Source organism: Pantherophis guttatus, chromosome 3 (assembly GCF_059756535.1).
Source record: "Pantherophis guttatus breed Tessera chromosome 3, ASM5975653v1, whole genome shotgun sequence".
Taxonomy (NCBI): domain Eukaryota; kingdom Metazoa; phylum Chordata; class Lepidosauria; order Squamata; family Colubridae; genus Pantherophis; species Pantherophis guttatus.
The window spans coordinates 215,943,786-215,957,791 of NC_142065.1; the positions used below are offsets into that span (position 1 = coordinate 215,943,786).

General features: G+C 44.3%; 1 protein-coding gene across 5 annotated transcripts in view; it reads left to right on the forward strand.

Moving 5' to 3' along the window:
* Positions 1-14,006, forward strand: part of SACK1H (scaffolding CK1 anchoring protein H) — a 49,028-nt gene that overhangs the window by 24,251 nt on the left and 10,771 nt on the right. For 4 of the 5 annotated variants that reach the window (XM_034420077.3, XM_087891541.1, XM_087891540.1 and 1 more), the window contains exon 2: positions 8,527-8,996. In XM_034420077.3, the coding sequence (XP_034275968.2) occupies positions 8,541-8,996 (456 nt within the window). In that variant the 5' untranslated portion in view covers positions 8,527-8,540. Of the gene's footprint in view, positions 1-3,564; positions 5,172-8,526; positions 8,997-14,006 lie in introns of those variants that run through there. The other variant, XM_034420079.3, reaches the window with a different exon arrangement.

Consider the following 14,006-nt stretch of genomic DNA (forward strand, 5'->3'; position numbering starts at 1 on the left):
TATCTACTCACTTCCCCGGAAGGGAATGTTGTAAATGATCCTTGGCTGTTCCCTCTGAGCAACCTGAAGTGTCTCTGGAAGGCTTGGCCAGTCCTGGGGGCTTTGGGGCAGTGCAGATCATGAGACACCCCCCCCCATCCAGGAACAATGGAGAGGGCAGGCTGCCTGGGGCAGGATAGGGAAGCCGAGACCGATGAAATTGGCAAGGGGCTCTGCCTTGCAGGGGTTCGGCCTGGACCTTGAGTCTGGGGCTGTGGTCACATTCAAGAGCACTTCAGGCTTGGAGGCTCGCAGGGTCGTTTTGAATTGTTGTTGGGGAGACCCTGGAGACCACTTTGAGCTCCTGGAGTGCAGCCAAGGTAGAAATGTAGTGAAGGAGAGGAGGGTTAGGGCTTGCTTCTGACTTCCTGGGAAACCTTAGCTAATACCTCCAAAAGTAAATAAGTGATGGGGTAAGTCTGATGGTTGATAAAAGTGAATGGGAGACTAACTATAATTACCAAATCCAGTTAGTGAAATGGGTAGCCATGGCCTTGCTCTGCCAGGAGCTCCTGCTCAATCCTGGATGCTCCCTTTGTGGAGGCCCACTCAAGGCTTCCGGAACTTTGTAACTTTCTGCTCTGCTGGAACATCCAGCGAAGCCAAATATGGAAGAGGCAGGATGGCCCAAGAGGGGTTGGTGTTTTCGTGCCACACATGGTCACCAACTTGGGTGACTCCAAGCGGAGGAGAGAACTTCAGGGGGTATAAGGTGCTTCACACTGCTCTTTGTGGCCTTCAACATGGCCTTCCGTGGCTCCTTCTACCATTGCTTGGAAGAGGTGTCCACTCAATAGCAATGGAATCCCTTTTATTTCAACTAGCAGTGTTTGAAACTGTCTTCTAATTTTCAGAGAGAGGAAGCACCAGGCCATCTCCTTTGGAACATTATCAAGTTCTTTCATTCTTTTTGTTCGGGGGCAGGGGGGAGGATTCTTCCTTAATAATGTTGTTTGCTTTTATTTTTGTTCAGGTAATCAGGTTTTTTCTTTTTTTTCTTTTACATATAGATTTTATATGTAATAAAATGATGTTTGAATGTGGAGATTCTGTATCTGTGAGCAGTATTAGAACATAATAGTTAAATATAGAAGAGTTTATTATTAGATACTTGCTAAATGCTACAGGTCATAAAATCAATTGGTATTGGGAAATTGTTGAGAAGTGTGCCAAAATAAAATTTATGGATGGAGTTAGTTTCAATGTGAGAATCTAAAAATGTAGCCTTAGCATATTTAGAATGATTACGGGCAGGTATTTCTTATTATTTACAAGCGATTCATTTAATGGAACAGGATAAATCTCTACTAATGAAGGATTGGGTGGGACAGGTTTATCTCACAGACACTTTGACAAAAGCTAAAGGTGTGGCCATTTGGTGCCCAATTGATGTATAACTTATCACTGATGTAAATGGGTATTATTTAATTTTATGGGTTAAAATAGCAGAGATTGCAATGGCTACGGTTATGGACCAATGTAAATTCTCCTACTTTGAATCAGTACATTTATGATAAAGTGATAATAGGAAGAGATTTCTATGAAATTTTGGTCTGGAGTTTAATAGAAACACATACCAACATGAAAAAAACAACCATTAAGGAAGAACTCTATTTAAACAAGCACAAACACCCTGCAGCAACCCTGAACAGCAGGGAAAACAAACATAATCTACACAACATCTGACAAAATGGATATCCATACAACTTCCAATCAAAAAGTGCCTGAGCACTCAACCTACTACCGCACAACCAACAAAGGCGGCAGAAATGATAACACTACAATACATCAGAGACCTTTCAGAAACCACCAATTACAATCCTATGGACTCAGCATACAAACCAGCTAAAGCCCTCCAGAACATCCCAAGTAAACCAAAAGACCCAGCAGCCCCAAAAGAAAAAAAAACAGGAGTCATCTACAACATACAGTGTCAAGACCGCAGCAACCACTACATAGGACAAGCAGGCAGAAGACCAGCAGAACTCATCCATGAACATCAACTAGCAGTCATGATGAAAAGACATGATGAAAACACTTTCATTTCACAACATATGGACAGACTTAGCCATAATTTCAACTGGGAAATTGTGAGACCATCCTAAACCAAGCCAAATCCAAAAACTCTATAGAGAATTCCTGGCAACCTGGCACTCTGACAAATCGGCCATCAACAGACACTTATACACAACAGAAGAACAAAGTTGGAAGGGACCTTGGAGGTCTTCTACTGTGTTTCCCCGAAAATAAGACCCTGTCTTATATTTCTTTTGAACCCTGAAGTAAGCGCTTGGGCTTATTGCCATGCGCTCAAAAGCCCGATTGGACATATTATCAGGGGATGCCTTATTTTGGGGGAAACAGGGTAGTCCAACCCCTGTACAGGCAGGAGTCCCTATGCCATTCCACACAAGTGGCTGTCCAGTCTCTTTTGGAAAGCCTCCCCTGATGGAGCACCCAGAACTTCTGAAGGCAAGCTGTTCCACTGGTTAATTGTTCTCACTGTTAGGAAACTTCGCCTTAGTTCTAGGTTGCTTCTCTCTTCAATTAATTTCCATCCATTGTTTTTTGTCTTGTGTTCTGGTGCTTTGGAAAATAGGTTGACCCCCCCCCCCCTTCTTTGTGGCAGCCCCTCAAATATGGGAAGACTGCTATCATTTCACCCCTAGTCCTTCTTTTCATTGAACTAGACAAACCCAATTCCTGCAACCGTTCTTCATATGTTTTAATCTCCATTCCCCTAATCATTTTTGTTCCTCTTTTCTGCACTCTTTGTAGAGTCTCAACATCTTTTTTATAATATGGTGACCAAAACTGGATGCAGTATTCTAGGTGTGGTTTTAAAGTGAAACGAATACTTCACATGATCTTGATTCTATCCCTCTGTTAGTGCAACATACTTGCAAAAGAGGCAATCGACAAACCAAAAAGGGAACAAAAAACTCAAAACACCTCGACCAGCAGTCAAAACCCAGATGAACATAAGATTAACACCAAGATTAAAATCAGAGGAACAATCAAGAGATAAACTACATTCCAATCAAGGAACTGTAAAGCAAGCTAACAGTAAGCAGCCCAACCAAAGAACTTCCAGGACCACCCCCACAAACACAGACAGGGCAAGCCACGAGAACATAGCCTGAAAGCAAACCCCATTCTTTACTAGCACTGATTATGTTATCTAGTTTGTGTAATGAAACATCTGCAAGCAAACAACCAAGCTTAGAGAACACCAAGAACCTCTCAATGGGGGCACCCTGAAGAGAGTTTTTCCTTTGATCTACATGACGGTCAGGTTTCAGATGAGATGGGTAGTTGGGCCTTAAGCTGTTGAAGGTTTTGAGCTGAAAACTGACAACGCAGATTGGGCCTGGAATGCAACTAGCAAACATTTCAGGTCTTTCCATGCAGGAATAATTGACCTGCCAGTTAGTAATCAGCTAGCCAAGATTATTGATGATGCTCAATTATTCAGGGTGATAAAAATAAAAAAAGACTGTGAAGAGCTCCAGAAGTAGCTCTTAAGGAGAATATGTGTAGCTCAGAGTTGAAATGAAGGGTCCTTGATACTCTCTGATCTATGGTTTTCTTGCAAAGTTTCATTGCCCAAACTATGTAACATCATCTGTTTATGTAAACATAAATTTATGTGTGTTGGGGCAGACCCCTAACCTCACCCAGATGCTAATTAGGTAGAGTGTCTGTAATGGACCACAAAGAAAACTATGGAGTCTTAAGCGGAGGACTTGTTGAAGATGGGACTCAGTGTGCAACAGTGGTGGGAAAGAGAAATTCCCTTTTGGAGATCAACAAGGAAAGGGGCTGAAAATGCTGACAATGTAATGCGTTATGGTGTCTTTGTAGCTTGGAAGAAAGGTAATTTAAGAGAAATAAGGTTGAAGACTGAAGACTGGTTTGGATGAAGTAGGCAGGGAGAAGGTTTTGGACAGAAATTCAAATGAAGGGCCTTCTCCACAACACACAGAATTAACCTGGAGACCTCATGTCCACTGCTCACCTCAGAGGGGGGTTTGGCAGCATTAACATAGAATATCTATTGATCCTCCTCACCTTCACAGTAATAGAAAAAACATCTCTGAGACAGGAAACTCTGCGAGGCTGTAGTAGTCCCTTCCCAAGACAGAGGGAAAATCAAGTCTTTTCCTGGTGTTGAAAAGCCGATTGGGTCAGCCTGGTTTCTACAAGTCTAAAACTTTTTTGGGGGTGGGTGGGAGAGGGGCTGCTATAATGTACCAGAAAAAAAGAAGAGAAGCACTTTCCCATACTTTGGGGACTCCTCAGAAAAGGTATTGCATTGTATATAAAAGTAGCTATACCTCTACTAAAATGCAAAAAAGCCAAAAAACAACTTCACTCAACAATGAAAATCTTGAATGCATTTGAGTTAATGGGAAAAAAATGACATTGCCATAGATGTAAACCACAGACCTCCCAACCAAACCAAGAAAATACTTTTTGATAGTCAGTTAACTAAGGTATTCAGGAAGCACACTGGAGCACTTCAACTATCCTGACATCAACTGAGAGACAAACTCTGTACTTAGTGGGAGAGCAAACAGGCTCCTGACCAGCAGACACCTTTGTGTCCCAAAAGGAGGAGAAGGGAACTAGAGGGTCACTATACTGAGCTTAATTCTTACTAAGAGAGATAAAATAATAGAAGGGGTTGAAATTGGGGGAAGTCTGGGGGTGGGGAATGACTATGTCATATTGGAATTCAACATAATACAGATATAAGCAATAGAACGAAATCAAACTAATGCCTTAGTCTTTAAGAGAGCTGAATTGAATAAACTTGGAGCTTGGGAAGGATTCCCTGGCTATAATAAACCTTCTAAATAAATACTTGTACTCAGTCTTCTCAGAAGTAGATGTCACTAACAAACACAGGCAGGAGGATCATACCACTCCTGGCAGTGCAGGCCAGGGCTTAATACCCAGGTGGCTCAGTGGATTAGGAAGTTGGCTCAGGGATAGATCCGAGAGTGTGGTGGTGGTTAATGGGCTGCCATCTGAACAGAGACCCATCAGAGGCGGTGTACCACAAGGCTCAGCCCCCGGTCCTGATCTGTTCAACACATTTCCGAGTGATATAACAGAAGGGTTATTAGGTAAGGTTTGTCTTTTTGTTGGTGATGCAAAGGTGTGTAATAGAATTGTTATCCCTTGGGGTATTCATAACATAAAAAACAATTTGGCATTGCAGGAAAATTGGTCAAAAATGTAGAATGCAGCTCATAGTTTCTAAATATAAGATCATGCACTTGGGGGGGAAAAACTCCTCTGGTAGGGCTCAGTATTGGGGTGGTACAACAGAAGGAAAAGATGTAGGTGCGTTCCCGGCAGACAACTGCAAAATGGGCAAAATGTGTGGCCAGGCAGCTGTGAAGGCCAACCAAATTCTGGGATGCATCACTAGAGGGGGATCCCAGCAGAAAGATGGAGGTCCTAATCCCACTATGTAGAGCTTTAGTCAGACTTTATTTGCAATATTGTATCCAGTTCTGGAAATCCCACTTTAAAAAAGATACTGATAAGACTGAATGAGTCCAGAGATGCAAAAATGGTCCAAGGTCTGAGGGACAAAACATACCAAGAGAGATTGGAGGAACTGAATATGTGCAGCCTGGAGAACAGAAGGGAAAGGGAAGGGGATGTGATTGAAACTTAAATATATTGAGGATATGATAAGGGTCTAGAAGACATTATTTACAATATTAAGCAAAAATCAAGAACCACAGGGACTTAACCCCAAACTGACGAGAGGGAAGTTCTGAAGTCATGGTGGAAAGTATGACTTCCCAGAAAAAGTAGTGGACGCCTGGAATCAACTTCCAGAAGAGGCTAGTGGGTCAAAAACAAACTCCAAGGGGGCAGACCGATGGTCCACTAGGTCTTCTGACAATGCTCTTTGCAAGTCTCCCTGGTCTGTTCATGTAGGTGCATGAGGAGGCACACCCGCTTTCTCTGCACCACAGAGACGTTCCCATGTGTCACTCCCCTGCGGCCTTTGGCACCTACCCCACACCACACCTGAAGTGTAACAGCTGTGATAAAATATGGGAGGCTACCCAGCCAAGCGCAGCAAGGCGTTCCCGTCTCCCAGGATCTGTAGGGCCAGCTTGCTTGTGCTCAGAGGCTGTGGTTTCCCCAAAGTGGTCCATGCAACATGGGAGCTGGCACCAAGCAGCGGCTTGGTTTTTCTTTTTGCACAGACTCTTCCTAACAAGCACACAGCACACTTGGCCTAGTCACTGATTTAAGCCCTTTGTGCAGTGTTTACAGAGTGGATTGAATCCTATGCTAATTAAACAGGTATGATTTGCACAGAATGAGAGCCACCGGCAGTCAAAGTCTAATCATGGTTAAAACTTAACAAAGCTGCTTGAATATGGCATCATATTCAAGCAGCCAGACAATGTCGGCTGACAACCCCCAGGGGGAGAGCCTTCTCTGTGGCGGCGCCCACCCTCTGGAACAACCTCCCCCCGGAGATACATACAATAACAGACCTCCGGATTTTTTGTCGGGCCCTGAAAACCCATTTATTTCAACTAGCGGGGCTGGCTTGAGTTAATTTTAAATTGATTTTAAATTGGGTTATTTTAATTTACGGCCAATAATATTTAATTATTTTAAATTGTTTTTAAATTTTGTATGTATTGTTTTTTATTCTGGCTGTTCACCGCCCTGAGTCCTACTCTGGAGAAGGGCGGTATAGAAATTTAAATAATAAATAATAAATAAATAAATAAATCATCCACCTTGTGGTCTCAGCCTGTCTCCTCTTCCACCTCAATCCTGAGGGATTTCTGAATTCACCACCCAGGAACAGAATTGAGAGGATCTAGTTGAGAGGGGGGGAAGGCCCCGGAGATGTGGGGCACCCACAGTCTCGCTATTGTTCAGGAGAGAGTCCTGGGTTTCCATTCCCCTCAAAGAGTCGCACTTGCCAGGCTGTGCCTTGAGAAATGGAGGGGGAGGGTCGAGGGTCAGAAGGGCTCTTGGACAGTCCAGGCCTCCTGCACTCAGGCTCTGCCCTCCAACTTCCCCTTTTCCTGCTTCACAGCTGCTGTTTTATTTTATTTATTTATTTTATTTTATTTTGAATTTGTATACCGCCCTTCTCCCTGGGGACTCAGGGCGGTGAACAGCCAAGTAAAAACATCAAATACAAATATTAAAATACAGTTAAAAGATATATATAAATTTGGCCCCATTAATTAAAAACAATAAACAAAACAATTAAAATTTTATCTCGAGATGGTGGTGTAGCAATCTTTGCTTCTGGCCAAGGTTTCTCTACTGCCTCCCATTTTGTGGGCTTGCTGGAATTGAATCTCCTTTGTCTCTTAAAATACTAATTTAAGAGCTCTCCATGGTGCAAAAAACGCATAATGCCCTTTTTGGTCAGTGGCACTTTTCACCTGGCCCAGGGATCTGCCTATCCCCCTTCAGGCCGCCTCTGTCAGGTTCTTCCTGGCAGGACTCGCCCACAAATATACTTCCTCTGCACAAAACACAGTGTGGTGTTTGAGTCACAAAGGAAGCAAGGTTGCCTGGTTCAAAAGTTGGAATACCCTTTGAGCTCCACCAGTGCAAGCGAGGTTCTGCAGGGTGGTTTCCCCTTCTGTTAGAGAGTGGTGAGAGTTTGTGTCATAGAGAGGAGCCCTGGGGCCTCGGGAGGAGGTTGCTTGGTTGGCTCCTCCAGGCGCCCACCAGCAACTGGAGAGAAAGGCAGGTGCTCACATGCGAAGGGCGGACCTGTGCAAAGCCTGAAAGAGCCCTGATATAGGATGTCCTGCTTGAGCACGGGGTAGACTAGAAGACCTCCAAGGTTCCTTCCAGCCCTATTCTGATTAAGATTAAGCTGCTTTGCCACAATTGGCAAAGTCCTCTTTGGGGTCTGTGACAATTTGCTGCGGCCAACTCACTGTGGGACAACTGGCGAACTTGCCGCGGGACAACTTGCCCCAGGACAAGAATTACAAAAAGAAATGGTGGAATAGAATCATTAAAGAAAGGATGCAAAAGGAGGGACAGAATAAAATATGAATGGCAGAAATTAAAATATTTTATTATTTATTTTAAATAATTAAATAGAATTGTTAAATTGTCCCATGCTGAGTTGTCCCATTCCGTCCTCTTTGACAGAACTTCTGCTGGAGCTGCTGCACTGCATCACTTCATTGGATGGGCTGTTGTGGGTGTTGATGGGGAATGTGCATGGGCCTGCCCAGAAGAACCAGAGAGCCCCCCCTCCCCTTGGGCCTTCTCTTGCCAGTGGGCATAGCCTTTTTGAGTGGGGATGCCCCTCCCTTGGGAGAGGGACTTCCGGTGATAAGAGTAGAGCTGCCCCGTGAAACGAAGGGCTAGTGCTTGGCCTACCCTTGGGATGGCTCTGGAGAGCAAGAGGGGCCATATATGTGCTCACTCAACCAACCAGCCTCTTCTTTCCCTCCACAGAGGCTTCTGCTGTCATGGCTCGCCGGTCGCAGAGCTCCTCCCAAGGGGACAACCCTCTGGATCCCAACTACCTGCCGCCCCACTACAAGGAGTACTACCGCCTGGCGCTGGACTTGCTGGCGGAGGAAGGCAAGGAGAGCTACCACCGGTTCCTGGCGGAGGAGGCAGCCCCGGACTTCCTCTGCCCCTCAGAGGTTGAGCACATCACTCAGCACCTGCAGAAGCCGCAGTGTGCCTCTCAGGAGGGAGGCGGCAGCACGGACTCCAGCCCGCTGGATGCAGACATGGACGGTTCCTCGGGCACTTACTGGCCAGTGAACTCTGACCTGGCCGTTCCAGAGCTGGATCTCGGCTGGCCAATGGTCTTTGGGTTCCGGGGAACGGAGGTGACTACTTTGGTGCAGCCCCCACCCCCGGATAACCCCAGCATCAAGGAGGAGGCACGCCGAATGATTCGGGCTGCACAGCAGGTGGGAGAGTGAGAGGCAGAGCTGTGAGATTGTGGTTATGGAAGGCAGAGGAGACAGTGGTGGTCAGAGGTTCTAGGAGAGAAGGCAAGACAGTTGGCTTTCCCCTCCAGATAATGACCTTTTTCTTTCAGTGGCCTTTGGGCTATGCTGCACCCCACCCCATCCAACATTAGATTCTTTCTGCCTATCAGATCCGGGTCTTCTCATGATCTCCAGACCCAGAAAAAAGGCTTATTTTGCAGTTAAGCTTGGCGACACAGATGCGAGAGCCTTTTCAAAATGAGGCTGGTCCGCACTGTCTCTGTGGTTGGGGGCAGAAAGGGGTGGTTCTCCAGTCTAACTCTGGTGGTTTGGCCAACTGGTGGTGATTGTATCCTGGACGTTTACCCTCCTGCTCCCCTAAACACGGGGGTATCAGGAGGTCGGGTTGCTGATCTCCATGGATGCTCTCAGTTCCCTAGACTGGTACCAGATTTTTGTGTCTGGGCAAGAATAGGTCAACAGTATCATGCAGCTTGTTTGTTTTGATTTTCAGTTCATTTGTACTTCTGGAGAAGCTTATTTGGCTTCTAATGATCTCCTTTCCTTTATTGTTTGAACTGTTAGAGAATATTGTTTTGTTTTTAAAAGTATTCTACAATTTATTGTTGCATCATGCACAATTTATAGGAGCCATCATAGATTTGTCACCAACCATCTTCTACAGTAGTTTGTGGAAATGCTATGACATTTCCTTCCTTCCTTCCTTCCTTCCTTCCTTCCTTCCTTCCTTCCTTCCTTCCTTCCTTCCTTCCTTCCTTCCTTCTTTCTTTCTTTCTTTCTTTCTTTCTTTCTTTCTTTCTTTCTTCCTTCCTTCCTTCCTTCCTTCCTTCCTTCCTTTCCTTCCTTCCTTCCTTCCTCCCTCCCTCCCTCCCTCCCTCCCTCCCTCCCTCCCTCCTTGTTTTACTGAGATCACCACAATTTTTGATCTAAGTAAGGCATCTGACAAAGACGCATATTATACTCTGCTTTCAAAATGAGTCATGTGGACTACATCCACTGGCATCATAACTTTCCTCCAAGGGCATCCAAGGTCCCCTTGGAGGAAAGTCTCCTGTGGAAGGTCTCATTCTACCAACTCCAGGCTGTGGGCAGAGTTTGCCTGCAATACCTTTCTCTAACCGCTCTGCCACCAGGGCTCTAGATCTACATGGTTTGTAAGAAAGAATATGCGGGTTCCCTATTGCCGCAAAGGTTGTGACCAAACCATGGTTGAAGCTGTAGGAAAGTTGATCCAGGTTATTTGATTCTTAATCACTCCATTGGGATGCAGCCTGACCCTAACCCCGGCCCCCAAGGATCCGTGTGGGAGGGATTTCCTGGCTGTGAAACCAGGAGACTCATTTAGACTTCCCTTTCAGTGGAGGTCTTCTAACAGCAGGATGAGGGTCATCTGTCCAAAACAGGTTTACAGATCCTGTACTCAACCTGGGAGGGACTGGATGATCCTTCCAACTGTGATTTTATGAATCCTCTTCAACCCACTCATTTTTCTTTCTTGGAAAATAATTCCTCTGAATTTCCTAAAAATTAGTCTTTTTGCAACCTTTTGCCAGAAAATAAATTTCTATTTCTTTTAATACCTATTTATGGATCACTACTCAACTAGTTGTTAAAAAGGATTGAATTTGATTACTATATAATCAGATTTCTGCCATTTCTTCTGAAAACCACTCTGAGTCAGTGACTGTCACCAATCTCGTGTGGCTCAGAAATCTGTTTACTGATGATGTGTGTAATGTGCAAAATTTTACTGCAGCACGGGTAATAAACCATTGGTATTGAATGAACATTGGGAGAGGGGGCTGCTAAAGCAGGATCAAATACATATTTATTTAAAAAATAAAAGGTAAAGGTAAATATTCCTCCTGTCCAGTCACTTTGGACTCTAGAGGGTGAGGCTCATCACCATTTCCTAGCTGAGGGAACCAGCATTGTCCAAAGATGCCTCGGGGATCATGTGGCCAGCATGAGGCATGCATGGAACGCTGTTACCTTCCCACCAAAGAGGTATCTATTTACCTACTCACATTTGCATGCTTTTGAACTGCTAGGTGGGCAGAACTGGAGCCAGTAACGGGAGCTCACCCAGTCGTGCAGCGCTTGGGTCTCGAACCTGAGCTTTCCATCTGACAAGCTCTGCGTCTTTAACCACTGAACCACCAAGCACCTTTTAAAAAAAGATATAGAAATTTAAAAATATAGAAATAAAAAAATGCATATCACAAAAACAATGATGACATAGTATGGTGATTCCTGTATTATAAAGAACATAATTAAAATATAATAAAGGCGCTTAAGATGTTCCTATTCCATCAAGCTGGCCTGACCTAAACTTTTCCTCTTTTTAAATGGGAATTTTAAATTTGGTTTTAAATTATTGGGGTTTTAAAATGGTTCAGCCAAATTTATTTAATTTGTTTTATCTCCATTTTAAATTTTGTATTTATATGTTTTATTTTATGGCTGTTCACCGCCCTGAGTCCTTCGGGAGTAGGGCGGTATACAAATTTAATAAAATGAAAATGAAATGAATAATTTAATAATAAAAGCATTTCTGCTAATTTTAGTAACCAATCTAAACATAAAAAAGGTAAAGGTTTCATGTCCAACTCCAGGGGGCCAGTGCTCATCTCCCTTCCTTAGTCAAGAGAGCCAGTGTTGTCCAAAGACGTTTCCGTGGTCATGTGGCTGGCATGGCTATACGCCAAAGGCGCCCAGAATGCTGGTTACCTTCCCACCGAAATGGTACCTATTTATCTACTTACATTTTCATGCTTTCAAACTGCTAGATGGGCAGGTGGAAATCTAAAATCTAAACATAAATATAGCGCTCCATGGCTTAGGACCTGGTTATTTACGGGACCGCCTGCTACCACCAATAGCCTCCCACCGCCCAGTACGCTCCCATAGGGAGGGGCTCCTCCGGGTGCCGTCGGCCAAACAATGTCGACTGGCGGCCCCCAGGGGAAGAGCCTTCTCTGTGGGGGCACCTACTATCTGGAACGAGCTCCCCCGGAGATACGTAGGATCCCAGATCTGCGTACCTTCCGTCGCACGCTCAAGACGTTCTTATTTCATCAAGCTGGCCTGACTTAAGTTTTTTCCCCTTTTTAAATGGAAATTTTAAATTTGGTTTTAAATTATTGGGGTTTTAAATTTTCAGCTAAATTATTTAATTCGTTTTACTTTATTTTAAATTTTGTATTTATATGTTTTATTCTGTGGCTGTTCACCGCCCTGAGTCCTTCGGGAATAGGGCGGTATACAAATTGAAATAATAATAATAATAATAATAATAATAATAATAATAATAATAATAATAATAATAATAATAATAATAATAAAAACAACATCGGAAAAGGCAAATAAGGAAAAGCACTCAAAACTGCGGTCTGGTGTCATTGCAAATGTCCCTATGTTATGCATTCTAAATACTGAAACATGACACAAAAGTCATATTTCTTGTTTCAAGGAAATGTTTTATGTTCTTTGAAGATTTTCAGGATAGTGGTAGGGTTCCTAAATGTTTAAAAGATGCCTTATAATTTCAAGAATGTGGGCGGGGGGAAAATAAAAATAAAGGAAATTTTCAGGTACAGATAAAACAGAAGAGAATGGAAGCTGCAGCTAGTTTGAAAGTCCAGTGAATGGCGCTGCTGCCAGGCTCTTTTGGGAAGTGACCCCAGAAAAACTCTTAAGAAATAAGAAGCGGTTCCCCACCCGTGTGCCCCCCCCCTTCAATACAGGCACACATAGACACATGGAGTGAGCATCTTTGGGGATTTTGTTGCTGACTACATGTAAAACATAAAAAAATAAAAATCCAATTCTGTACTCATCAATTGCAAAACCAAATCATTTAATAATTGTTTTGATTTCCTGTGCCCTTAACAGCTTCATCTCATTTAGACTTCCCTAAGTAATATAGTTTTTAAAATGTCTACAAGATCAGAGTTATCAGAAACATTTTGAGAATAAAAATTAAGCAGTGATTTATGAGGGTAGTCATCAGCTTACAACCACAATTGAGCCCAAAATTTCTGTTGCTAAGTGAAATAGGTTTAAAGTTTATGTTGGTTTATGTTTTATTAAATTTGTATACCACCCTACTCCCGAAGGACTCAGGGCGGTGAACAGGCACAAGATAAAATACAGAAATACAAAAGTTAAGAACAATTTAAAACCAAATTAAATAATATTGGCCCACGACAATTAAAATCCCAATAAATTTAAAACAAATTAAAATTTAAAATTTAAAATTTAAAAGAAAGGGGAGAAAAAATTAGGCCAGGCCGGCTTGCTGGAATAAGAGGGTCTTAAGAGCACGGCGGAAGGTGCGCAGATCCGGGATCCTCCGTATCTCCGGGGGGAGCTCGTTCCAGATAGTGGGTGCCCCCACAGAGAAGGCCCTCCCCCTGGGGGCCGCCAGTCGACACTGCTTGGCTGATGGCACCCGGAGGAGACCCTCTTTATGAGAGCGTACCGGCCGGTGGGAGGCTATTTGTGGTAGTAGGCGGTCCCGTAAATAACCAGGTCCTAAGCCATGGAGCGCTTTAAAGGTGGTCACCAAAACCTTGAAGCGCACACGGAAGACCACCGGGAGCCAGTGCAGCTCGCGCAGGAGAGGTGTTAACACGGGAGCGCCATGTTGCTCCCATAACCACCCGTGTGGCTGCACTCTGCGCCAGTTGGAGCCTCCGCGTGCTCCTCAAGGGGAGCCCCATGTAGAGAGCATTACAATAGTCCAGGCGGGAGGTGACGAGGGCATGAGTGACTGTGTATAGGGAGTCCCGATCCAGAAAGGGACGCAACTGGCGGATCAGGCGAACCTGATGAAAAATCCTCCCGGTCACGGCCGTCAAGTGCTCTTCTAAAGACAGCCGTGAATCCAGGAGGACACCCAAGTTGCGAGCCCTCTCCGTGGGGGCCAGCGATTCGCCCCCAATAGTCAGTGATGGCGTCAACTGA